At 51.6% G+C, this 27,303-nt stretch overlaps 1 protein-coding gene across 5 annotated transcripts in view; it reads left to right on the top strand.

The window, feature by feature from the left end:
- The window catches only part of AKT2 (AKT serine/threonine kinase 2), a 55,947-nt gene that overhangs the window by 16,018 nt on the left and 12,626 nt on the right, over nt 1-27,303 (top strand). For 3 of the 5 annotated variants that reach the window (XM_003943160.3, XM_010331005.3, XM_039466596.2), the window contains exons 2-4: nt 6,805-6,934; nt 14,739-14,867; nt 16,543-16,654. In XM_003943160.3, coding sequence (XP_003943209.1) covers nt 6,889-6,934; nt 14,739-14,867; nt 16,543-16,654 — 287 coding nt within the window. In that variant the 5' untranslated portion in view covers nt 6,805-6,888. Of the gene's footprint in view, nt 1-2,155; nt 2,685-5,911; nt 6,095-6,804; nt 6,935-14,738; nt 14,868-16,542; nt 16,655-27,303 lie in introns of those variants that run through there. The other 2 variants (XM_039466598.2, XM_039466597.2) reach the window with 2 other exon arrangements.

The following is a 27,303-nucleotide window of genomic DNA, read 5'->3' on the forward strand; positions in this document are numbered from 1 at the left end:
ACCGCTGAAGTGAAGTGCCTTCAGAGAAGCAAAGGGGGATGGCGCAGGCTGTGTAGGGTGCTGGGCTGCTGTGGGGACTTTGGCTTTTACGCTGGGGGAAGCACGGGAGGGTTCGAGTGGAGGAGGGGTGGGAGATGACTCAGGTGGTCACAGGGCCCTGGGCTGCAGGAGGGGTGTAGGCAGAGTGCTGGTACTCATGGAGGCCTCACAGCCCCCTTAGCGGCCAGAACCACAAGACCCTCATTTTACAGATGAGCAGACTGAGTCTCGGAAGGACCCACCCCCTTCCCAAGGTTGCCCAGCCAGGATGGGATGGCTCCCTGAACACCTCTCTCTGCTCCCCTCTGCCTGGGATCAGCCAGTTCAGTCCTGGCCACATCATATAAGTCACCTCTCATGGATCTGACCCCTGTCCTGCAAGATGAAGCTTCTGAGGGGGCCTCTGTTTGGAAACCATTGAGAAATAAGACCCATGAGCCCGATTATGGAAATAATAATGTCTTAAAGAAGTTTTGGCCAGGTGCGGTGGCTCACGCCTGTAATCCTAGCACTTTGGGAGGCCGGGGCAGGTGGATCATGAGGCCAGGAGTTCAAGACCAGCCTGGCCAACATGGTGAAACCCTGTCTCTACTAAATACACAAAAATCAGCCAGGTGTGGTAGCGCATGCCTGTAATCCCAGCTACTCAGTAGGCTGAGGAAGGAGAATCTCTGGAACCCAGGAGGCAGAGGTTGCAGGAGCCGAGATTGTGCCACTGCACTCCAGCCTGAGTGACAGAGCAAGACTCCGTCTCAAAAAAAAAAAAAAGAAATGTTAAATTAAATTAGTGTTAGAGACATAAAGATAGCATTAGTCAGTGATAATCCATCCACCTGGCAGCTATTTAAAAAATAAACCCAGCAGTGCAGTCAGAGCCCGCATGGGGGCCTCTTCAGTCACCTCCCTGCTCAGAGCCGACCACTGAGTGTGGCAGTTTTTTTTTTTTCTTTTTTTAGAGATGGGGTTTCGCTATGTTGCCCAGGCTGGAGTGCAGTGGCTATTCACAGGCGCCATCCCACTACTGATCAGCACGGGATTTTTGACCTGCTCTGTTTCCAACCTGGGCCGATGCACCCCTCCTTAGGCAACCTGGTGGTCTCCTGCTCCCAGGAGGTCACCATATTGATGCTGAACTTAGTGCGGACACCCGATTGGCATAGCGCACTACAGCCCAGAGCTCCTGGGCTCAAGCGATCCTCCCACCTCAGCCTCCCGAGTAGGTGGAACTATAGGCACGAACCACCGTGCCCAGCAAGTGTGGCAATTTTTATTCCTATTCAGATTTCTCCCCTGCCGAGTCAAACATACTCCCCCAAACTTCATCCCCTGCCTGGGCTGCGGGGCTGGAACTGTGCCACCCTGCTCCCGTCTGCTGTACAAAACCCTCTGAGGATGTCACTTGCATTTGGCTGCAAAGTCAAGAAACAGCAGAGCCTGAGATTGAACTTGGATCCTCTGGACTTGATATTGCACCTTGTTACCCTTGGGTGACTGGGCCTTTTTGAGGGGGAAATTGAGGCAGGCCAGCCTTGCTGGGGAGGCAGGGGAGGGTCCTGCTGTGGGAGCCAGGAGGCCCAATTTCAGCTCCTCTGGGTCATCTGGACTCCCAGACCCTGGGTTCTTTTGTACAGTTACTTCTTTTATCATAAAATACAGATAACATAAAACAAATTTCACATAGTAGATAGAGTGTAACATCTAAGCAAGTCCCTGTGTAACCACAAAAGAAAATTGTCAGCTCCCGGGACGCCTCCCCACTCTGTTACTCGTAAGTGGAACCACTCCTTTGGGGATCTGTGTTTTCCTTGATTTTCTGCCTAGTTTTACAAGCGAGAAAGGCATCCCTACATAGTATTGTTTTGCCTGTTTTGAACTTGCTGTGAATGGGGTCATCTTTGATGTATGACTTTCTCTCTGGCTTCTTTCAGTCTGTAACATTCTCCTTCCCTGCTGGATTCAGCAGCAGCTCAGTCCTTTTCGTTGCTGAGTAGTGTTCTACTTTGGATCGATGTGTTTTTTTTTTTTTTTTTTTTTTTTTGAGACGGAGTTTCGCTCTTGTTACCCAGGCTGGAGTGCAATGGCACGATCTCGGCTCACCGCAACCTCCGCCTCCTGGGTTCAGGCAATTCTCCTGCCTCAGCCTCCTGAGTTGCTGGGATTACAGGCATGCGCCACCATGTCCAGCTATTTTTTTTGTATTTTTAGTAGAGACGGGGTTTCACAATGTTGACCAGGTTGGTCTCGATCTCTTGACCTCGTGATCCACCCGCCTCGGCCTCCCAAAGTGCTGGGATTACAGGCTTGAGCCACCGCGCCCGGCCTGGATCGATGTGTTTTTTATCCATTCTCTTGTGGGTGGACTCCTGGTCTGTTACCAGTTTGGGGTTACTGTGAATATTGCCACTGTCAACATTCTAGTACAACAAGCCTTACTCTAGAATGGAATTACATACACTGATTTCCTTGAGAGGCATTGCTAGGTCATGGGGTAGCTGGATACTGAGCTTTAATTTTGACTGCTTAACCGTTTTCCACAGTGGTTGAACCATTTTGCAACTCCCACCAACAGTGAATAAGGATTTTGATTTCTCTATGTCCTTGTCAACACTTGGCCTCGTCAGTTTTTAAAATTTGAGCCGTCCCAGGTAGGTGGTTGTGATTTGCATTTCCCTGTAACTACTGAGGTGATGTGTGTTTCTTGGTTGTATGGGTATCCTCTCCTGTCAGGTGCTCTTGCTCTTCTCACCTTGTCTCCCAGGTGGCTTGCCTTGAGTCAACAGCTGCAGCTCTGGCCCAGGCCCTCAGAAGACTCATGCCCAGCCCCCACCAGTAGTGAGTAGGGTAGGGTCATACAGGGCCTCCCCTCTGCGGGGTGTGCTGCAGGGGTCCCACAGGTGAGACTCTGTCCCCCAGCCTGGGTGTCCTCTGTCAGCAGCTCCCCAGTGAGCAGGCCATCTTCTTGGCTGCAGTGGCTGGTATTTCATCACCCCAGGACTGCGTCACGGACACCTCAGCTGAGGCGCCACCCTCAGTGGGAGGACAGGGCAGGATCCAGGCGGGACACAGGGGATCTTCCAGTTCCTCCCCCTGCGTTCCCTCCAGCTGTGCTGACTCCTTAGTTGCTGAAATGAGATTATAAAAAGCGGCTCTGTTGATCCCAGCAGCGGCCAGGGCCTCCACTGCTGCTCGGCTGGGAGACCCAAGGTAAACAGCTTCCCTTCTCTTGAGCTTTTGTCATCACCTGGGCATGGTCACCGACTCTGGTGGGTGTTGGGAGTGTTCAGGAGTGACTCCATGGGAGCGCCAGCACCCTGCCCAAGGCCACCCAGCTGATGGTGGCTCTCGGACTCTGGAACCCTGCCCACTCTTGGCCACACCTGGCTGCCCTTGCTTCTCTGGAATAATGGCAGCCATGTGTTTGGCTGTTCGCCGAGCCCTGGGCCCACAGTGGGTGCTATAGTGCTGCCGATAGCCCAGGTGCTGCCGCATCACGAGGGCTCTGAGAGGTGATGTCCCTGGGGCGCTGTGGGCAAGCGGGACAGGAGATGTGACAGGGTGCCCCTGTTCTATTCCCTCCACATCAGCCCTTGCTCTGGACTCGGAGTTCTCCCTCCAAGCCATTTGGGAAGTCTTTTGAACTGAGCTCGTGTCAGGGAAGGTATGGTGTGGGTCTGTGTAGGGAGTGGACTTCTCTAAGTCCTAGCTGTAGCCCAGAAGGCCTGAGCTTTCTCCCCTGCCCACCTCTGCCTGGCTTTCCCTCACCAGTCCCCCCTGCTGCCTCTGGTCCTTGCATTTTCTGTTTCCCTGAAATGCATTTCCTCGTGTATCTACACAGCTCACTCCCTCACTTAATTCGGGTGTCTGCTCATGAGTCCCCCACACCAAGTTAACATCCTATTCTTCCCGCCTCCCCACCACCTGACATTGTCATTTGCATATCTGTGTATTTTTCTGACCCTCCCACCAGACTGTGAGGCTCATGAAGGCCGGGTTGTGTCTTAGTGACATCCTGTTGCTGGCACCTCCCGGAGCCTAGGACGCACCCCAGAAAAGATTGGTGGCATGAAGAGCATCTGGTAGTGTGTCTGGCTGTGTCTGGTCCTAGGGTAGGGGTCTGTCTGTTGGGGACACTTGGCTTCTTTCTTTTCTTTTCTTTTTTTATTTTTTGAGGTGGAGTTTTGCTCTTGTTGCCCAGGCTGGACTACAGTGGCGCAGTCTTAGCTCTCCACAACCTCCGCCTTCCAGGTTCAGGCGATTCTTCTGTCTCAGCCTCCCAAGTAGCTGGGAATATAGGCATGTGCTACACTCCTGGCTAATTTTGTATTTTTAGTAGAGATAGGGTTTCTTCATGTTGCTTAGGCTGATCTCAAACTCCTGACTTCACGTGATCTGCCCGCCTCAGCCTCCCAAAGTGCTGGGATTACAGGTGTGAGCTACCACGCCCAGCCTTGGCTTCTTTCTTCATGTGCTCAGTAGATACCAGACTCTTTGCTGGCCCACTGTATTAGCATTTATAGTTGTGGGGTGGATTGCTCCAGGGGTGCACAAAGAGCACACATTGCAGCCTCTGAGGTGGGGAAGGCTTCCTGGAGGAGGCACTAGTTGAGCTGAGACCTCAAGGGAGAGGGAGAAGAACGCCCAGAAGGAGGCTCTGTCCCTGATGGAGGCCAGAGGGAAGTGCCTGAGTGACAGAATCGTAACTCAGAGAGTAGGGTGGGGAGGAGAGGCAGAGAGGTGCAGTAGTCAACATCATGCTCCTTAGGCTTTCCCGAGAGCTTTCTAGGTGCACGTCTCAGCTCATGCACCTGGAACACAGGGCTGCAGAGGCCACATCCTGAAGGGCCTCGGATCCTAAGCTGAGCAGTTTGGCTTTTTTGCTGGAATACCAGGGAGCCACAAAGGGTTCTGAACAGGAGAAAGACAGGTTCAGCATTGAGGGTCCCTCTGGCTGCTAAATGTGGGGTGAGTGGTGAGGAGCAAGAGTGGAGCGTAGGAACTCGGGGAAGAGGTGGGGGCAGACCCAACTAGAGCCAGGCCAGACTTCGGGCAGGATGGGGAGAGGTGGTGACATTAGAGACTGACACGGAACAGTGGGAGATACAGAAATGCATATATATATATATATATATATATATACATTTTTTTTTTTTTTTTTTGTGACAGGGTCTCATTCTGTCACCCAGGCTGGAGTGCAGTGGTGCAATCCAGGCTCATTTTAGCCTTGACCTCCCAGGTTCCAGTGATCCTCCTGCCTCAGCCTCTGAAGTAGCTGACATTACAGGTGCACACCACCATGCCTAGCTAATTTTTAAACTTTTTTGTAGAAAAAATTACGTAGTGAGACACGGTCTTGCCCAGGCAGGTCTCAAATTCCTGGGCTCAAGGGATCCTCCCGCCTTGACCTCCCAAAATCTTAGGATTCCAGGCGTGAGCTGCTGTGCCCTGCTGAGATGTGGGGTGTTGAGGATTGAGAGTCTGGCAGTCCTCTGTGTATGGGTTGTGGGGTGCGGGGCGTTGGCTTTGCAGCTTGGAGTCCAGAATGTGACCCTCATCCTCTTGTTTACTTCCCTGTCATCGTCCATCTTCTGTTTCCTCCCGCTTCCTCCCACTTACCTCCCTTCCTTCTGCCCGGGGCCTGGGCAGCATGCCACTGTCACATGCCAGGCAGTAGCGTGTCCGGCCCACCAGCTCCCCTGGGGCACGAGAGAAAGCTGATGCCCACGGTGTCCCTAGAGCCAGCTGCTACTTCTCTGGGGGCCACCGTAGCTCCTGACCTGCTGTCCGCAAATAACCCCAGGCTGGAAAAGGCAAAGGCGCCTTGGGCTCCGTGGATCCTGGCCAGGCCCCAGGCTCCAGGTAGGGGCCCAGCTGGCGGCCGCCTCACGCCCTCCTCCCCTCCGCTCCGGGAACCTGAGACGAAGCAGCGGCCTCGGCGTCTGTCAGTCTGTCGGTTGCTGGTCCCTGAGGACAGAAGTGGAAGTCCTGGGGCAGGGACCAGGGCCTTGGTCAAGCCCCCGGAACTTGCTTCCAGGCCTGTCCAGACTGGGCATAAGCAGTAGGTTGCTTTCTTGTTCAAGATCCTGGAGTGTCTGAGACCTGTGTTTTCTCTGTCATCTGTCAAAGGGAGGGAGGCCGCGGAGGCTCGGGAAGTGGCGTGGGATGGCATGGGGAAACGCAAGTGTGGCTGGTTTGTTAAAGGTGGCAGGTTGGTGGCTTCCTGGTTTGGAAAGAAGTGGGGGAAGAGAGAGAGAGAGAGAGAGAGAGAGAGAGGAGTGCCTCTGTGTGTGTGTGTGTGTGTGTGTGTGTGTGTGTGTGTGTGTGTGTAAAATGGGGGTGCCGGCAGATGCTGGTGGTTCTGCATTCTGCCTCAGGTGCCCTGGGTTGTCTGATTCGTCCTGATCGTTTCATTGTTGGTCCATGGGAGTGACGTGGGGGTCACAGCACAGCTACCTTGATGCTCGCTCTGTCAGGAGTGACTGTGGGTGGAGGGGCTGCCTCCACCTAGCATGGGTATCTGGAGTTTGGGGTCTGGCCTGCACTCAGGCTAGGGAACTCTGCTTCCCCTAGATTAGGGTCCCTGGGGACATGGCCACATCTCTCTGCTCAGAATGGGTCCTTGAGAACAGGGCTCCATGCCACCCTTGCTGGCCCTACCCTTTGCTGAGTGGGCAGAGCAGCCACAGGGTCTCAGAGCCTGGTGTCCTCAGGGAAAGGGCTGGTGTGGAATCCCCTCCCTCCCTGACCACTTCCTCTCTTGTCTTGCAGACTGTGCCCTGTCTACGGCGCCTCCTGCATGTCCTGCTGCCCTGAGCTGTCCCGAGCTAGGTGACAGCGTGCCACGCTGCCACCATGAACGAGGTGTCTGTCATCAAAGAAGGCTGGCTCCACAAGCGCGGTAAGGGGCCGCTTCTGCCCGCTGGATTGCATCCTTCTCCCACCCTGGCTCCTCCTGGAAGCTGTGCCAGAGGCGTAGGGTCGTACCAGCCTGAGGAGCCAGCGTGCTGCAGCCCCAGACCCACAGCTGCTTCCGACTCGTGTCATGGACTCCTTCAGCGGTCGCCTGGGCAGCAGAGCAGGGATCTACCTGTGCATGAGTGATCTCATTCATAGCCCCATTTTGTAGATGCAGAAACATCTATAAAGGGAAAGTCACGTGACTAAACGAACACAGTGAGGCAGTATTCACTGATGTGTGTTGTGTGCCAGGTAGCCCTGGGCTCCGGGACACAGTGGTGCCCTGATGGAGCTTACATTCCAGTGTGGGCGGGGCAGACGGTAAAGAAGCAGACACGGAATGTCGGGGTGGCAAGTGCTGGGGTGAAAATCAGGAACTGTGAGGGCCAGTGGCTGGAGAGAGGGGGCGTCGAGAGGCTGCCCTGAGGAGGCGGTAGTGGGAAGAGGCCTGAAGCCTGGAGGAGGCAAGGGCAAGGGTGTCCCAGGGAGGAGGACACAAGCCCAGAGGCCCTGAGGTGGGGGGTGTGCCTGGTGTGTGCCGGTGACAGCGTGGCTGGGGCAGTGTGCGTTCAGGGGAGCTCGGGAGGCGAGCAGAGGAGTAGCACGGGGCCAGCCGTGTCGGGCCTGCGCGCCACGGAAAGGGCTTGGCTTTGGCGCTCCAGGTGAGAGCAGCCTCGCGATGGCGTGAGCTGCTGCGTGGCTTGATCCATTTGTACTAGTGGGCAGTTGAGGTTCCCTTTTCGTGAAGTTAGGACAGGGAAGAGACCATTTTTGACCCCAGGGCTGCTTGTCCCCAGGTGGCTGCCAAGCAAGACTGGGAGGCACATGGGGAGAAGTGCCACATGCTGAGAGGTGGCTTTGTCCCAGGCTGGTTTCCGTTGGCCTCCCGCTGGGAGGAAGGGTCCCAGGTGTGGGGGTGGCTGCCCTGTGTACGCTTGCATTCATTCAGCAAACGTGCTGAGCAGCGCCTGTGGGCCAGGCCCTGTTCTAGGTCCTGGGGTCCAGCAGTGAGCCAGATGGGCGGACATCCCATCCTCGTACTGGTATCTTGGGTGCTGACGGGGAGGCAGACAGCTCGCAGGCAGACAGGTGTGTACTGCAGTGGTGTGAGCCATGGAGAAAATCAAGCAACGTGAGAGGGATGGAGGGCATGAGGCAGGCGGGACGGCCAGAGGGGGCTTCGCTGAGAAGGGGGCATCTGAACAAAGGCTTGAAGAAAGTTGGGGAGTGAGCCCCATGGTTATGTCAGAGGGGACAGCCAGTGAGTTCTGAGTGGGTAACCGGGCTTGTTCGAAGAGAGTCAGGAGGCTGATGGCGCTCGTGCTGTAGGTGTTGGGAAGAGCCTGGGTTCCTGCACTGTTCCAGCCTGCAGACGCAGCATCAGTGAGGGGTGGAGGCCCCTCCCTGGGACAGCCTCCCCCTACCCCCGACTAAGCAGAGGAGACCCACGTCCTGCTGTTCTTTCTGGACAGAGATGGCTTTCAAGGCCCCTTGGCCTAGTCCCCCAGCCTGAGCCTGGAGTTTGGGGTTGTTGATGGAGCTTCCTGAGCCTTGGGAGATATCAAGGTTCTAACCCTGGTTCTGCTGCTTCCTCTTGGTGCAACTGCGGGTGAGCCGTGTCAACTTTCTGGGCCTTGGTTTCACATCCGTAAAATGGGTTAACAAGCCAGGCCTCTGATGTTGTCAGCTCCACAAGGGCAGGCATTTTCGTGTGGCTTCTTCATGGTGGTATCCCCAATACGTCTATAAGTGGTGAGCATACACTAGACACTCAGTAGATGATGGTTGAATCAGTGATTGGCATTGTGTATGGACGATGTGCTGGGGTATACGTGGGGTCATGGGCTCCTGTACCTTTGCCTGCACTTTGGGAGGCTGTGGCTCACTAGTTTGGACCGTGAGAGCCTTGGGATGGGTGCAGAACTGTTGGAAGGGAGGAGTTTCTCCCTGGTCAAATGAGTCTTGGCCCCTCTTAGGCCTTCAGTGTCCCCATTCATTCTACAGAGGGCCAGATGACCCAGCTACAGGCCTGCCCCTGTCATCTGGGATAGCCCAGCTCTGACACACCTGTCTATACACACACATGTGCACACCTGCACTCCTGGGTTGTCCCAGTGCCCATCTTTCTGAGTAACAGCTGGCAGAAGTGGGCGAGGCAAGGTGGGCCCTGCTGGCTACTGCTGTTTTGGCACCTCTGCCACCCGACTCCCACCCTTGGTAGTTAAAATAATAACAGTGCTGGTTTACTAAGTACTTCTGTGTGTCAAACACTGGGCTCTGCTCTAGGCAAGCCTGATGTTGAATTTTCATAGGTGCCCTGTGGGGCACGTGCCACCTTAGAGACTGGAAGGCTGAGGCTCAGTAGGAAGAGTGACTTGTTTGAGGTTTCAGCAAGGAGTGAGGACAACTGAGGTCGGACTCAGTCCCTCTGACACCTGAACCAGTGCTCTCGAGGCCTGGCCCACGTGCTGCCTCTCACCCAGCAAACTGCTTAAGGCCTAGAGCGTAGTGATGGTATGTTGAATCAGAGTCACTCATGTGCTGGTCCCACTTCTGACACAGCTGTAGCACACCACCACTAGCAGAGCATCTGCCCTCTGTTAGGCCCCATCTGCCAGTTTAGAGACAGACAGTACAGTAGTCAAGATGTGGGCTGTTTTCTTCAATCCTAGTTTTCCTGGGTAACAACTGGGAAGCTTGCGCAAAGTAATAGGACCTCTCTGTGACTCAGTTTCTTCATTTGCAAAATGGGACTACAATTGTGAGAATATTTTTTCTTCTACCTGTTTTTTTTTTTCCCATCGAGATGGGGTCTTGCTATATTGCCCAGGCGGGTCTCAAACTCCTAGCCTCAAGTGATTTTCCTGTCTTGGTCTCCCAAAGTGCTGAGATTACAGGCATGAGCCAGTGTGTCTGGCCTTTAGGTTTATTTTCTTAGCTTGTTACCAAATTATGAAAGGCCACAGATAAATGCCTAAATAATAAAGTCACCCCAATCCCAGTGTACAGTTCAAGAAATAGAATGAGACAGTCCCCAGAAACTCTTGTGCCTTTCCCAAGCAGGAACCACTCTCCCAACCTCCAGTAACACAGATAAGGTTGTTTTTAGTATTTATCTTTTTTTTAAATAAAAGGAGATGAAATTTACATAATGTAAGATTAACCATTTTGAAGTATATGATTCATTGGCCTTGAGTATATCACAGTGTTGTATAACCACTACCTCTAGTTTCAAAATGTTTTCATTACCCCAAAATAAAACTTTGTACCCATTAAGCAGTCAGTTTTTGTACCCTATGTCTTAGTTCATTCTGTGCTGTTATAACACATTACCCGAGACTGGGTAATTTATAATGAACAGAACCTTCTCACAGTTCTGGAGGTAGGGAAGTCCGAGATTCAGGGCTGGCATCTTCTTGTTGCACATCTCATGGCGGAAAGGGGAAGGGTGAGAGAGAGCAAGACAGGGCTGAACTTACCCTTTTTTTTAGACAGAGTTTTACCCTTGTCTCCCAGGCTGGAGTGCAATGGCGCGATCTTGGCTCACTGCAACCTCCGCCTGCTGGGTTTGAGGAGTTCTGCTTCAGCCTCCTGAGTAGCTGGGATTACAGGCAGGTGCCACCACACCTGGCTAATTTTTTTTTTCTTTTTTTTTTTTTTGAGATGGGAGTTTCGCTCTTGTTACCCAGGCTGGAGTGCAATGGCGCGATCTCGGCTTACCGCAACCTCTACCTCCTGGGTTCAGGCAATTCTCCTGCCTCAGCCTCCTGAGTAGCTGGGATTACAGGCATGTGCCACCATGCCCAGCTACTTTTTTGTATTTTTAGTAGAGACGGGGTTTCACCATGTTGACCAGGATGGTCTCGATCTCTTGACCTCGTGATCCACCCTCCTCGGCCTCCCAAAGTGCTGGGATTACAGGCTTGAGCCACCGCGCCCGGCCCACACCTGGCTAATTTTTGTAGAGATGGGGTTTCACCATGTAGGCCAGGCTGGTCTCGAATTCCTGACCTCAGGTGATCTATCCGGCTTGGCCTCCCAAAGTGCTGGGATTACAGGTGTGAGCCACCACACCTGGCTGAACTCCTCCTTTTATAACGAACCCACTCTGCAATGATGTCATTAATCCATTCATGAGGGTGGTTGCTCCCTTGTCCCAGACACCTCCGATGAGGCTTTGGGATCAAGTTTCCAGCACATGAACTTTGGGGGACAATTCAATTCATAGCATCCCCATCTTCCCAGCATCTGCTAACCACCAGTTTATTTTCTGTCTCTATGAATTTATGTACTCTGGACATTTCATGTAAATGGAGTCATTCAATATGTGGCCTTCTGTGACTGGCTTCTTTCACTTAGCAACATGGTGTTTTGAGACAGGGTCTTGCACTATCGCCCAGGCTCCGGTGCAGTGGTGGGACCTTGGCTTATGGCTCACTGCAGCCACAACCTCCTGGTCTCAAGTGCTTCTCCTACCTCAGCCTCTAGAGTAGCTGGGACTATAGGTGGGTGCCACCACACTCCGCTAAGCTTAATGTTTTTGAGGTTCCTCTATGTTGCAGCATGTATCAGTATGTCATTTCTTTTCTTTCCTTTTCTTTTCGAGACAGAGTTTCACTTTGTTGCCCAGGCTGGAGTGCAGTGGCGTGGTCTTGGCTCACTGCAACCTCTGCCTCCTGGGTTCAAGCAATTCTTGTGCCTCAGCCTCCTGCATAGCTAGGACTACAGGCACCCACCGCCATGCCCGGCTGTTTTTTTTTTTTTTTTTTTTGTATTTTGGTAGAGACGGGGTTTTGCCATGTTGCCCAGGCTGGTCTCAAACTCCTGAGCTCAGGCAATCAATCCGCCCATCTTGGCCTCTCAAAGTGCTGAGATTATAGGTGTGAGCCACCGTGCCTGGCCATGTCATTTCTTCTTGTGATGAGTAATCTCTGTTGTAGATGTATCACATTTTATTGTCTGTTCATCTGTTGATGGACGGTGGGGTGATATATTCTATATTTAACTTTTTGAAGAAGCAGCTGCACCATTTACATTCCCACCAGCAGTGCATTGAGGGTGACAATTTATATCCTTGCCAACACTTGTTTTTTTTATTACAGCCATTTTAGGGTGTGTAAACTCGTAGTTCTGTGTGTGTGTGTGTGTGTGTGTGTGTGTGTGTGTGTGTGTGTCTGTCTGTCTGTGGTTTTTTAGAGACAGAGTCTTGCTCTGTTTCCCACTCTGGAGTGCAGTGGTGCCATCTTGGCTCACTACAACTTCTGCCTCCCGGGTTCAAAAGATTCTCAGGCCTCAGCCTCCCAAGCAGCGGGACTACAGGCATGTGCTATCAAGTCCGACTAATTTTTGCATTTTCAGTAGAGAGGGGGTTTCACCATGTTGGCCAGGCTGGTCTTGAACTCCTGACCTCAAGTGATCCACCCACCTCAGCCTCCCAAAGTGCTGGGATTACAGGCATGGGCCACTGCGCCCGGCCCTCATTGTGGTTTGGATTTATGTTTTCGGGATGACTCATGATGCTGAGCATCTTTTCATGTTTCTCTTGACCATTTGTGTATCTTTGGAGAAATGTCTATTTGAGTCCTTTGCCCATTTTAAAGTCAGCCTATTTGTCTTTTTGTTGTTGCATTTGTAAGAGTTCTTGATGTGTTCGAGTTAATAGACCCTTATCAGATTTTCAAGTATTTCCACCCATTCTGTAGGTTTTTTACTTTCTTGACAATGTCCTTCATGCACAAAGGTTTTTAATTTTGATGTGTTCACTTTACTTTTTTTCTTTTTGTTGCTTGTGCATTTGGTGGCATTTAAGAATTCATTGCCAAATTAAAAGTGATGAGATTTCACTCCTATGTATTGTTACAGGATTTTGTAGTTTTAGCTCTTATATTCAGGTGAATTCATTTTGAATTGGTTTTTATATGTGGTATGTAGTATGAAATAGGGGTCTGACTCCATTCTTTTGAATGTGGATATCCAGTTGCCTCAGTTTCCTCATCTGTAAAATAGGGATAAGATTGTGAGGATAGGCTGCTCTGGGCATATTGCCTATGGGGCACTGTTCCCTGCTCTGCAAGTAACAGTATTTAACAAAGATGGTAAGGATATTTTTTCTTCAAGGTTTTTTGTTTTGTTTTGTTTTGAAAAAACATGATCTCTTTGAAGAAACTATTCTTTAGCCATTGAATGACCTTGGCACCTGTGTTGAAAATCAAATGAATGTAGATATTTGGGTTTATTTTTTGGCTCTGAATTCTATCCAATTGGTCTCTATGTCTGTCCTTATACTGCACTGTTTTGATTACCGCACTGTTTTGATTACTGTAGCTTTGTATAGTAAAATTTGAAATTGGAAAGTATTGAGTCTTTTAAACTTTATTCTTCTTTTTCAATACTATTTGGGCTATTTAGGGCCTCTTGAAATTCCATGTGAATGTGAGGATTGGCTTTTCTATTTCTGAAAAAAGAGAAAGGCTGTTGGAATTTTGATAGGGTTTACATTAAATCTGTAAATTGCTTTGGGTAGTACTGCCATCTTAATGGTATTGTCTTCTAATCCTTGAACATAGGATGTCTTTGCATGTTTATAGATCTCTAATTTCCTCAAACAAAACACTGTTTGAAAAATTAGAGATCTTTATACATGCAAAAGCCCTTCACCTCCTTGGTTAAGTATTTTTTTGGAGGCTGTTGTAAATGCCTTTTTTTTTTTTTTTTTTTTTTTTTTTAAAAAGAGAGTTTTGCTCTGTCACCAGGCTGGACTGCAGGGGCACCATCGTAGCTTCAGTTTCTTGGGCTCAGATGATCCTCCCATTTCAGCCTCCTGAGAAGCTTGGAATTCAGGCATATGCCAGCCCCCTCCTGGCTAATTAAAGAAATTTTTTTGTGGAGACTGTGTCTCACTATGTTGCCCAGGCTGGTCTCAAACTCCCTGATGTAAGCCTGTCCCGGCTTCCCAAAGTGCTAGGATTTTACAGGCGGGAGCCTCTGTGCTGGCCTTTTATAGACATGTCGAGGTAAAATTGATGCACTACATGATTCTTCCATTTAAAGTATACAGTTCATTGTTGATGGACATTAGGGTTGCTTCCACTTGATGGATACTATGGATAATGCTGCTGCAGACATTTGTGTGTTAAGTTTTTGTGTGGATATGTTTCACCATCTCCTTTTAATCCTTAGCAGCTCTCTGAGGAGTGGGTTTGTGTGTGTGTGTGTGTGTCTGTGTCTGTGTATCTGTGTGTGTGTGTGAGTATGTAGGGTGCTTGGATTTTCATGGTGAGAACAGTTGAAAGGAGTCAAGGGTGCTGGGAGGGTGTGGCGGCAGCACTACCCCACCTGGCACAGTTGTTTTGGCATTTGATCTACCTGCACAGCTGTATTGGTGAATACCAGCCCATGGGATTTGGCCTTACAGGGCCACAGGGCATGTGTGTTTGGAAGCCTGGGCCTCCCCTGGGACTAGGCCACATGCTGAGGCAACTGGTGCCCCAGGGCACTGCCGCTGGCGCCTTCCTGGCAGGCATGACCTGTGGATCACTGGGGCTCAGCCCAGCACCCCAGTCTGCATCAGCAGGGGCCACCTGGAGGGCTCCTCCGGAAGAGGCATTCTCGTGTGTCCCCTGCCCCCGCACCTGGCACCCCTTGGCACTCTTTGTGAGTCACCATCATACTAGACCTCCTGCCACCCACTTGGGACATCCCTCAACCTTGTGCTAACCTCTCTCACCCCTCCTGCCTCATTTCAGGTGAATACATCAAGACCTGGAGGCCACGGTACTTCCTGCTGAAGAGTGATGGCTCCTTCATTGGGTACAAGGAGAGGCCCGAGGCCCCTGATCAGACCCTGCCCCCCTTAAACAACTTCTCTGTAGCAGGTGTGTCTTGGGACGAGTAAGCCAGTGTTCTGGTGCTCACAGGATGGCTGGCAGGTCGTGGGGGCTCATGGGACGTTGGTCACTGAGCCGTGGACCTCTCCTGGGCCTGCTTGCCCTTGGGTCCGTTTCTGCCCTTCTCCTGCTCCCTCCTTGTTAGCTGGCCAGGCGGGGCTGTCCTGAGGGGAGATGCCGAGTGGGAGGGAGGGAGAAGTCAGGACGCTTGCCCACACCCAGCTCCACGCATCACCTCCTTGTGGCTCCAGCTTCTGTTGGCCAGGCCTCATGGTCCCAGCTGCTGGCAGGTGCTTTCTGTCCTGTGCTTTGGTAACAGCCTCCATCCTCTGTCCCTCAGACATAAAGGGGTTGCAGCTTCCCACTCAGCCAGTCACAGGAGTGGCCTTGTTTCCTCTGCCCGTCTCCGTGTTACCCAAAGGGATGCCTTCCAGCCAGACCCGGGCAGTGAAGTTTCAGAAGCCCCAAGCCCTTGACTGAGCCTTGGAGAATGTGGTCCTGTCCGCACCCCTGCCCCCTTCTGCCTTCTTCCTTCCTTGCTGACCTGATGGGTCACCATTTCCTGTTGTTCTGCCAGCTAAGAACATTACAGAGTCACCCCCATCTCCCCTGCCAGTGCCTTAGCCCAGACCACTGTCTCTCCTGTCATTCTCTGAAACCCAGCCCCCATCCCATGCTGCTCTGCGTGAGGCCTTTTCCTGGTTGCTCTCCACGTGTGCTGGTGACTCCGACACTTCTGTTCCGAGCCCCAGCGTCTCACTGGAAACTCCCAGCCTGTCCCAGGCTGCTCCTTGGACACGTCTCCCCAGGTGTCCTCTAGGTCCCTCATGCCACGTCCCAACCTCACCTTCAGGCTTCTCCCAGCTTTCTATTCCTGTCTCCATGTCAGGGAGAGCAGGCCAGAGGCCTGGGCCTTGTCCTTAATGCCTTCTCCCCATGGCCCGTCGGCCTGCCCTCTCTTCCCCTCTGCAGGGCTCCTCTCTGGTGTGACCCCCTCCTCCCTAACTGACTCCCTGCCTGCCTGGTCTCCTGACCTCCAGTCTCACCCTCTACATGGCAGCCAGAGGGCTCAGTCTCAGTCTGTTTGTGTCCCTTCCCTATCTAAAGCCTTCGGTGGCTCCCTGCTGCCCTGAGGACAAAGTCCAGATTCTTCCCTATAGCCTCCAAAGCCCTGCCCGGCTGGCCGCAGCCCACCTCTCCAGGCTGGTCTCTCACTTGCCCCTCCTCACCTTTGGAGCAGAATTGGCCACCCCCTGAGTATGTCACACCCCCTCTCACCTCTCACCTCTGTTCTTCAGGTACCCTCTAAGTTCCCTTTGCCTTCAGGGCTTAGTTCAGAGAAGCTGCTTCCTCTGAGGAACCCCCTTCCCCGCCCCCAGGCTGGGTTGGATGCTGCCTCTGAGCTTCTGACACCTCTGGGCTTGTCCCCATCACGGCCCTGTCTTCTGGAGCCGTCACACTCTGGTGGGCTCCTCCCCTTCCACACACACACTAGACCCTGAGCCGTGTGAGAGGAGGACCAGGGCTGTCTCAGTCCCTAAAGTGTGTCCCCAGCACCATCTGGCATGGGGCTGGGCATGTGGGAGGTGGCTCAGGCACTGTGGGCTGCAGGCTGGCAAGGCTGTCCCCTCAGCCCCCTCCTCTCTGTTCCGTCTGCCTGCAGAATGCCAGCTGATGAAGACTGAGAGGCCGAGGCCCAACACCTTCGTCATACGCTGCCTGCAGTGGACCACAGTCATTGAGAGGACCTTCCATGTGGATTCTCCAGATGAGAGGTGGGTCTGGGCCTCTGTGTGGCCGCCATTGAGAGGGACCAAGCCTGGTGTGAAGAGAAGGGGTACATACACAGATGGAGAGATTTTCCCTGGGACCCTACATAGGGGTTTCGAGTCCACTCCTGTCGGTGTGGGGGTCTTCTCAGCTGGGGCTGAGAAGAGCTGGAGTTCTTACTCTGAAGATCCCACACTGTCCTCAGACTTGAGGGTATGTTGGAATCACAGGCAGAGCATGTGAACAGTCTAGACCACTGGGTCTCGCCCTAAGATCTGCCCAGGGTCAAGGACCTACGTTCTTTTTTTTTAAAATTTTTATTTATTTATTTATTTATTTATTTATTTATTTATTTATTTTTTTTTTTTAATGAGATGGAGTTTCGCTCTCGTTACCCAGGCTGGAGTGCAATGGCGCGATCTCGGCTCACCGCAACCTCCGCCTCCTGGGTTCAGGCAATTCTCCTGCCTCAGCCTCCTGAGTAGCTGGGATTACAGGCACGCGCCACCATGCCCAGCTAATTTTTTGTATTTTTAGTAGAGACGGGGTTTCACCATGTTGACCAGGATGGTCTCGATCTCTTGAGCTCGTGATCCACCCGCCTCGGCCTCCCAAAGTGCTGGGATTACAGGCTTGAGCCACCGCGCCCGGCCTATTTATTTATTTTTAAGATGGGGTTTCACCATGATGGCCAGGCTGGTCTTGAACTCCTGACCTCAGGTAATCGACCCACCTTGGCCTCCCAGAGTGCTATGATTACAGGTGTGAGCCACTGCGCCTGGCCAATTTTTTGTGTTTCTAGTAGAAATGGGGTTTCACCATATGAGGCTGGTCTGGAACTCCTGAACACAGGTGATCTGCCTGTCTCAGCCTCTGAAAGTGCTGGGATTACAGGCGTGAGCCACCATGCCTGGCTTTCTTTTTTTTTTTTTTAAAGACGGGGTTTCAGCATATTGGTCTGGCTGGTCTTGAACTCCTGACCTCAGGTGATCCGCCTGCCTCAGCCTCCCAAAGTGCTGGGATTACAGGCGTGAGCCACCACGCCCAGCGCCTGGTTTTCTTTTTGAGACAGAATCTCGCTCTGTTGCCTAGGCTAGAGTGCAGTGGTGTGATCTCAGCTCACTGCAACCTCCACCTCCCGGGTTCAACTGATTGTCCTCCCTCAGCCTCTCCAGTAGCTGGGATTACAGGCATGTGCCACCATGCCCAGCTAATTTTTGTATTTTTAGCAGAGATGGGGTTTTACCATGTCGGCCAGGTTGGTTGGTCTTGAACTCCTGGCCTCAAGTGATCTGCCTACCTTGGCCACCAAAGTGCTGGGATTACGGGTGTGAGCCACCCTGCCCAGGAAGAGCTACATTCTTAATGAGAATCTCTATTGATTTTGAGGCAGGTGGTCCAGAGAGTCATTTTAAAAATGATCAATTTAGTAATCAGAAGAGATGATAAAGACCTACCCATTTCAAAAATGAAACAGTGTAAGGAGGTGTCTACTGGGAGCTTCCCCTCCCTGCCCTTTCCGTTCACCCCCTCACCCCACCCTCCAGTTAATCACTGTTCTTAGGTGCCCTGGAAGAACAGAGGGAGACCTTTGTGCCTTGCTGCCCTTGTTTTTTTTTTTTTCTTTTTATACAAAAGGTAGCATTGTACACTCTCCTGGATTGGCTTTTTCCCTTAGTGTACCTTGGAGAATTTGCCTTGATGTATGGAAAGATGCAGCCGCTTTGTTTCATGTTTTGTTTTTTTTTCTGTTTGAACAGTTGGACATGTGTGTCCCAAGTGTGTTTATTTAGGCATTCTTTATTAGTGATGACTGGGGTTGTTTCCAGCCTTTCGCTCATGATAAGCGATGCTTCGGTGAAATAGCTGTGTCTGTCTCGTTTGATGTGTGCACAGGGTAGACCTGTCTGACAACTGCTTGGATGAAGGATTGCTGAGGCACCGGGAAAATGCGTTTGTAGTTTTGCAACGTTTCCATTAGGTGATGTCTGAGAGTGTCCTCGTGGCCTTGTGTTTTCAAAATTTTGGATCTATACCAGTCTGAGCAGTCGAAAATTTAGCACCTCAGGGTGTTTAACTTGTGAGTTTCTTATTCTGAATTGTCTATATTGTCTGTATATTTTTTTGTTGGGTGGTTGGTCTTTTTCTTATTTATGTATTAGCTCTTTATATATTAAGGAGCTTAGCCCTTTGTAATCAATGGGAAATGTTCCTTTTTCCCACTTTGTCCTTTTGGACCTCACTTCAAGAAATAGTCTTCTAGGCCGGGCGCGGTGGCTCAAGCCTGTAATCCCAGCACTTTGGGAGGCCGAGGCGGGTGGATCACGAGGTCGAGAGATCGAGACCATCCTGGTCAACATGGTGAAACCCCGTCTCTACTAAAAATACAAAAAATTAGCTGGGCGTGGTGGCGCGTGCCTGTAATCCCAACTACTCGGGAGGCTGAGGCAGGAGAATTGCCTGAACCCAGGAGGCAGAGGTTGCAGTGAGCCGAGATCGCGCCATTGCACTCTAGCCTGGGTAACGAGAGTGAAACTCCGTCTCAAAAAAAAAAAAAAAAAAAAAAGAAATAGTCTTCCAGCAGGCCAGGCGCGGTGGCTCAAGCCTGTAATCCCAGCACTTTGGGAGGCCAAGGCAGGTGGATCACGAGGTCAAGAGATCGAGACCATCCTGGTGAACATGGTGAAACCCCGTCTCTACTAAAAATACAAAACATTAGCTGGGCATGGTGGCACGTGCCTATAATCCCAGCTACTCAGGAGGCTGAGGCAGGAGAATTGCTTGAACCCAGGAGGTGGAGGTTGCAGTGAGCCGAGATCGTGCCATTGCACTCCAGCCTGGGTAACAAGAGCGAAACTCCGTCTCAAAAAAAAAAAAAAAAAAAAAAAAAAAAAGAAAGAAATAGTCTTCTAGCTTTTCCATGGGGTAAGGTTTCAGCAGACCCTCTGGAGAGCCCTGAAATAGGAGAAAGAAGAAAAGAAATAGGAGAAAAAGCCCTGAAACAGGAGAAAGAAGAAAACTTCCTGCCGTTGGGGAAATGCTCTGTATCTGCACTGTCCAATAGGCACCTATGCCGATTGAGCTTTTGAAATTCAGCCACCAAGGAATGGATTTTTTTAGTTTATTTTAATTAATTTAAATCACCACATATGGCTAGTGGCTACCTTCTTGGACAGTACAGTTCAGAAGTCTATAATACCATGAGACTTGCTACTACAATCTATACCATAATTATCATTGTGTATCCTCCCAAGGTAAAAAAAAAATATACTTGCCCCACTGAGGGGAACAAAATTACCCTCTCAAGCCAACTGAGGTGCTACTCAGTTGAAAACTATGGACCAAAACATGAATGGCCAGTAAAAACAGATCAAGACCAGTAGGTGTCTAGGTCCTGGGTGTTGGGCTGGGTTTTGAAGGCTGTATAGGAGTTGGCCACGGAGAGAGTGAGGAGAAAAGTTCAGAAGGGACAGCATATGCAAAGGCCTAGAGGTGAGTGAAATAGCTCATGCTTTCTGGGGACCACAGGGGTTCTGTGTCACCAGAGAATCCAGGGGCCAGGAGTGTTGGAAGAGGGTAATTGGAGGTGCTCAAAGCTGGAGAGCTCAGCCAAGGCCTTGGACTCCAGGTGGAGATCCCCACAGGGCTTGGCAGGCGCTTAATAAATTGGGGTTTGTCTCAGGGTTGTTACACGACGCAGGGGGATGATAAACAGGAGTGGCTGATGCAGCAGTACCTGGCAGAGTTCGCAAGCCTGGAACGGGAGCAGGGGGAGCCGGCAAGGTGTTTCAGTAGGCAGGAGAGATGATCTCGTTTCCATTTGCACAAGACAACATGCCCCTTCCTTTACCAAGATTGTGTAAGCCGGAGAGCCCCACCTGCCTTTTCTTCTTGGTACCTGCTGCTGTTGCCAAAGAGAATACTGCCGGAACTACTCTCGGAGACCAGATCCCAGGTTTCTGACCTTAAGTCTGGGTGGATGGAGGGGGTGAGCCAGAAACCCAGCAAGAGGGAGCCCCCTCCACCCTGCTCCTGGCTGACTGATGCTGTCCTCACAGCCCTAGCCCACATAGGCTGATGCCAGCTGGCCTCTCCTAAGCCTGGGGAGGGATGCGGGGGTTGCAGGGCAGGTGGGTGCCACTCGGTGACTGCCTGTTGGTTAGGTGCTGCAGCACCTCCTCACTGGGCTCCTGGTTGCCTCTCTAGCTGGAGAGACCCTCCTCCCTGTCCTCCACTTCACTGCAGATATGTTGTTTCAAACAGAGAAAGATTGAAAGGATAGTGTAATGAATGGACGTCCAGGCATCCCGCTCCTGGTCCCGCATTCACCATGTCTGCCTCATCTGGCTGTGTTTTATGCTGAACCTGAACTTGGATTCATACTTTGTGACACTTTACTCCTTACAGCTATGGCAAGCATCTCCTAAGAATAAGGACTTTCTTCTACAGAATCATGATGCTGTCATGGCTGAGATAGTTATAAAATAATTTGTTTACTAATAACTTCTCCTTATCCATGCCATACTTGAATTTCTCTGGTTACCTTTTGAAGGATACACAGCCTCTAGAATGTTGTTTTTCAAACCAGGATTCATGCAAGGTACATGTCTCTTTGACCTGTTTTATTTAATCTAGTTCAGCATTTTGTCTTTTTTTTTCCCTCCCAAAGACATTGATTTTTTTTTTTTTTTTTTTTTTTTGGACAAGCCAGGCTAGTCATCTTGTAGAATGTCACACCTTCTGGGTGTGTCATATTATTGTCTTTTGGTGGTGTTTACTTTTGTTCCCCATGTCTGTATCTCTTGTAAACTAGAATTCTGTCTGGAACAGGGTAGGCAGACTATTGCCCTGCCTTCAATTTTTTAAATAAAGTTTTATTGGAACATGACCATGTCCAGTTTGTTCATGAATAGTCTGGCTGCTTTTGCCTTACTATGGCTGAGTTAAGTACTTGCGACAAAGACTGGCTTGCAAAGCCTAAAACATTTAAGAATTGGCCCCTTAAAATTTTAATTAAAAATTTTTTAAATTTAAAGCTTTTTTAAAAAATTGACACAAGTTCTTGCTCTGTTGCCCAGGCTAGAATGCAGTGGCACAGTCATAGCTCACTGCAGCCTCAAACTCCTGGGCTTAACCCATCCTGATGCCTCAGCATTCCGAGTAGCTGGGACTGTGGGTGTGTACCACCATGCCTAGCTCATTTTAAAATTTTTTTGTAAAGACAGAATCTTGCTGTGTTGCCCAGGCTGGTCTCAAACTCCTGGTCTCAAGCAATCCTTCCTTCCTCCACCTCCATCCCAGTTTGTGCTGGGATTATAGGCACAAACCACCACACCCAGCTTGCTGGTTCTTGAAAGAAGTTGTTTGCAGACCCCTGGTCTTGGCAGGAAGGAGTGCTTAATAGTGTATCAGATGAGTATGATCTTTTTTTCCCTTTCTTTTCTTCCTCAAGTGTTTTACTCGGTATGATCTTTTTTGTTGTTGTGGTGGTGGTGGTGGTGGTGGTGGCGGTGGTGGTGACAGGGTCTCTGTTGCCCAGGCTGGAGTGCGGTGGCACAATCACAACTCACTGTAGCCTCAACCTCCCCGGTTTAGGTGATCCTCCCACGTCAGCCTCCTGAGTAGCTAGAACTACAGGTGCCTGCCACCACACCAGGCTAATTTTTGTACTTGTAGATATGCGGTTTTACCATGTTACCCAGGCTGGTCTTGAACTCCTGGGCTCAGGTGATCCACCCATCTTAGCCTCCCAAAGTGCTAAGATCACAGCCATGAGCCACTGCACCTGGCCGTGTGCTGTCTTTTTGCTGTAAATCTTGTGTATTGTCTCTGCTTAGAAATCTGAATGGCTTTTACACTCCCTCTTAGAGTAAACTTTGAGGTGTGTGCTGTGTCCTGTAGAGTCCTGTATGATCAGCCACCTCTCCAGAAACATTTCCTCCCACAAGCAGCCTTACTTAGCCACATATCTCCTGGCTGCTTCTTCAACATGCCCAGCACATCTCTTGCCCCAGGGCCTTGGCGCTCACTGTGGCGTTTGTCTAAGGCCTCTTCCCTGAGATGCCATCACGGCTCTCCCCGACTCCACCAGGTCTGTGCTCTGCACCGCCACCCCAGCAGATCCTGCCCTGCCTCCCTTCCCTCTGTTGCCCTTTCCCAGCTGTGCTTTGCTTCATAGCCCCGTCTAATTTAAAATTGGGACATTTATATTTATTTATGTATCTGGCACCCAAATGGGTGTTCAGTAAATGCTTGTTGGATGAGGAAGAAACAAATTATCTGAGCTAGATCCTGTTCTGAGTATATATATTAATTTATTTTGATCCTGTTCCGAGTACATATATTAATTTATTTTATCCTCACAAGGGAGGCACTCTGTGCACAGGAAGGGCCTCAGTGCCCTCCGGCTGTACATACCCTGCCAGTTGGGGAGGGCGATGGCTGGGGGACAGTCCCCAGAGTCAGCCATCACTTCTGAAGTGGTGAGGACAGGCTTGTGCCTGAAGGACAGCCCTGGCACCTCCACTTTATCGAGCTTCTCCCGGGGATGCCCCCAGGGCAGGACTCCAGGTCCTAGATTCAGGCTAGGTGCTGCGCCCCTTCCTAAGTGGGGTCCAGCTCCCTGGCTGTCATGAAGCACAGAGGAGGAAGTCAGCGTGAGGGTGCTGGTGCAGGGCCTGCGCATGGCAGCCTTCAGCACACGCAGCGCCGGTGCCTCTTACCTCTGTCTCTTCTGCCACCAGCACCTCTTTCCTAGAGGATGCCTGGGTCTCCTCTCACTACCCCCAGTCCATAGCCGCTGACTTAAAACAGAAATCAGAGCCTGTTCCCCCGACTGAAACCGTTCCGCGATTTCCTGTGGTGCTGAGGATAAGCCCCATATCTCTAACATCAGGGCACATCGAGCCCCCAGTGGTCTGGGCCTACGTTCCCTCCTGTCCTCATCTCCTCTGCTCTCCCCTGTTGGCTCCAGCCACTTTGGTGCCTGTGCACCTTCTACAGACACCCCCAGCTCGCTCCTGCCCTGGGGCCTTCACCGCACAGTTCCCTCTGCCTGGGTTCCTTTCCCTCCCAGTCCTCTGCCTCCTTCCCTCTGTTTCATTTATGTCACAGCTATCTACCAAGGGCCTGTTCTAGGCACTGGGGATGGCCATTGTCCAGGGGCTGGTTTAAATGCCATGTCCTCAGGCCTCCCCTGACTGCCCTCTGAGAAGGGGCTTCCCTGTTTGGCCCCCGCCTTGGAGCTCCTACACACTTGTCTTCCCCTTCAGGTCAGGAACCCCGATGGGCTTGTTCCCTGCTGCATCCTCAGCGCCCTGAACAAGCCTGGCGCACAGAAGTGCTCTACATCTGCAGGCCGGCAGGCGAACTCTCATCACCGCCTTCCTAGACCTCACTGTGGGGGCACTGCTCTCAGCACGTGATGTCCAGTGTCTCATTTCACCCGGATAGGACCCTCTAGGGCCTCACACATTGAGGCACAGGAAGGGCACACAACTTGCCCAGTGTTAACTGCAGGAAGGGGCAGAGCTGGGAAACGCCCCCAGGCCATCCGTCCTGGAGCCTGTCCTCTCACCCACTGTGAGGTCTCCAGCTGGTGTGGGAGGCAGGCATTGCATTGGGCGCCAAGGGCTCCGTAGCTCCTGGCCCAGAGCCTGTACCTGAATGTGACTCCCCTATGCCCCTCCCCTGGCTTTGAGCCCAAATGAGGATGAGAAGGTCCCGGAAAATACCCGATGGGAGAAGTGCTCTCCAAGGTAGAAGTGCCTGGGTTGTGTCCCTGGCCTCTGTAGGTGGGGGGATGAGCCTCTCTGTGCTTCGGTCTTGCCGTTTTAGCATGAAGTGAATGGCAGTGCCTACTACACAGGGTTGCTGGGAGGGCAACAGGGGTCCTTTCCCATAACACAGCAGTGCCAGCCTCTGTGAGTGAAAGGTGTTCGTGGGATGCTGTTTAGTGGTGGGGATGGGGGTCCCTCTCTGAAAGGCAGGTGCAGATCATGGCTTCCAAGAAGAATTGTTCCTTCCCTTTGCCCCTGGGCTCGCTGGCAGGTGTCCCATGAGCCTTCCCTAGAGAGGGTCCCTGCTTTATCTTCCCGGGCCTCGCATAGCTTTCGGCAGCTTTGCTGAGGCTCAGGGACAGGTGGGTGGTGCCAAGGAGGAATGGGCTGTGTACAGGCGAATCCCAGCTCTGCCACATCCCTGCTGTGTGACCTTCCCGGGTGACTCCACCTCTGTGCGCCTCAGTCCCCACAGCAGAGAGAATTGCAGTGCTCTTGAGAACCAGGGAGGTGGTGTCTGGAGCTGGCCATTCTGTGCTGTCAGTTGTGGTTTCCCTGGGGGCTCTCCTGTAGCGAGTAGAAGATACTTGAGCCGTAGCTTTAGGGGGAGCTTCCCTTTGCCCCAGACCCCATGTTGCAAACCCTTGAGAAGGATCCTGGACAGAGGCCCTTGCTTTTTGTCTGGAATTCCGAGTGCTGCAACCTTGTGACTTTGGTCCAGTTGGAACTGGATTGGAGGGCTTGTGAGGCAGCAGGCAAGCCCAGTTACTCCTGGACAGCCTCCTGCATCGCTGTGGTTTCTGGAGCTCTCTGTAGGTTGGGCGGTGGGAGCCAGGGTAGGTGAGGGAGGTTCGCCCCTGCCGGTGTCTTCAGCACCCTCTCCTAGTTGAGTCTGCTTCACCCAGTCACGTGCGCAGTGCCCTGTACCTGCAGCCCACCAACCTCTTAGCCCCAGGCCCTGGCAGAGGGGAGAGCTGGGAGGGCGGAGCTCGTCCACGTGGCAGAGCCACTTAGAGCCCCAGCTGGGGTGGCTCCAGGGCCTGTGCTCCTGATTCCCATCCGGAGTAGCCTCCCGGAACAGGGCTGGTAGTGTGACTGCGCTGTCCTTCACATATTCAGGTTCTCTCCACAGAGGGACCATCTGTGTTCTCTCCACCCCCTCTTTGAAAACAAAGATGATATCACACTCTACATCTTAGTCTGCAATCTGCCATCTTCACATGACAGTCTCTCAACATCTTTGTGTATCAGAGACATATTTTTCTTTTTAATATATTCACTGTATCTCTTAGAAGATCCATGTTATTTTTTCCTCCAGTCCACCAGCTTTTACTCAGAGTCAGCATTAAACACATTTAAAATTTGTGAGAGGACAACTATGTCTGATAAAGCGTGTCATGGAAGGCCGGGCACAGTGGCTCATGCCGGTAATCCCAGCACTTTGGGAGGCTGAGGCAGGCGGATCATGAGATCAAAAGATCGAGACCATCCTGGCCAACATAGTGAAACCCTGTCTCTACTAAAAATACAAAATTAGCTGAGCGTGGTGGCGGGCACCTGTAGTCCCAGCTACTCAGGAGGCTGAGGTAGGAGAATCACTTGAACCTGAGAGGTGGAGGTTGCAGTGAGCCAAGATCGTGCCACTGCACTGCAGCCTGGTGACAGAGTGAGTGAGACTCCATCTCAAAAAAAAAAAAAAAAAAGTCATGGAATCTGCTCCTGCCCCTTCCCCACCCCCCGTTTTTTGAAAAACAGGAATATTAGTGTAGGGTTTGGGAATTAGGCTGTTTATTGTTCCAAAGGGGGCATGGGTTAAACCAAGTTGAGAAATGCTGGCTTGAGACGTTGGGTCAGGGAGTACAGAAGCCAGCACCGCTCTGCCTGGGCATGCACCAGGGCTCAGTATGTGCTCTGCCCGGGTCTGCACTGGGCCTTGCTTCGCCCTGGCTCTGGGCCCACTTGGACTTTGGCTGCCTTGCTCATTCATTACCTAAATATCTGCCGAGTAGCCACCGTGAGTTCCAGGGGCAGAAGCATGTTCAAAACAGGTAGAAATCTTTGCCTCTGTGGGGTGGACATAGATGGGTTATGGGGACTCCAGTCACTGGGTAGGTAGGGAGGGCATCGTGCCAGCACTTGACGCATATGCACCTGTCTTACAAAGCATGGCACGGTATTTGCGCATTTGTCTTGCAAAGCATGGTCTTGTGTGAGTGTGGCCGGTTTGAGAAGGCAGAGCCTCACGTGTACTAACTGGACCTCTGAGCTTAGTTGCTGCTTGGTTCAGCAAGCCATGGGGCTCATGGAGAACTGCCCTGCCCATTGGCTCAGAGAGGCCACAGGCCTTTTGTGATTCCAGCTGCCAGGCCTGGAGCAACTGCTGTTTTTCTGGAATTCGGGTTTTTAATCTGTGCCTCAGTTCCTCCTTCGTAATGGGCGGGGGTGTGGGGTGGTTGATGATAACGAGTGGTTCCCATTTGTTAGTAGAGGCTGTTTCTTTCCCTCGACTCCCAGTTCCCCTCAGTTCCCCTCGCTGGAGGCAGGCAGGGCTCCTGGATCATGACTTCTCTTCTGGAGATGTTTGTGTTTATGTGAGCATGTGTCTGCGGAAGTTCATTATTTTCTAACTCAGTAGCACCACCTTTCTTTCTTTTCCCTTTTTTTTTTTGAGACAGAGTCTTGCTCTGTCACCCAGGCTGGAGTGCAGGGGCACAATCTCAGCTCACTGCAACCTCCGCCTGCGGGGTTCAAGCAATTCTCCTGCCTCAACCTCCTGAGTAGCTGGGATTACAGGCGCCCGCCACCACTCCCAGCTAATTTTTGTATTTTTAGTAGAGATGGGGTTTTACCATGTTGGCCAGGCTGTACCCAAACTC

The sequence above is a fragment of the Saimiri boliviensis genome, chromosome 14, assembly GCF_048565385.1.
Source record: "Saimiri boliviensis isolate mSaiBol1 chromosome 14, mSaiBol1.pri, whole genome shotgun sequence".
NCBI lineage: Eukaryota > Metazoa > Chordata > Mammalia > Primates > Cebidae > Saimiri > Saimiri boliviensis.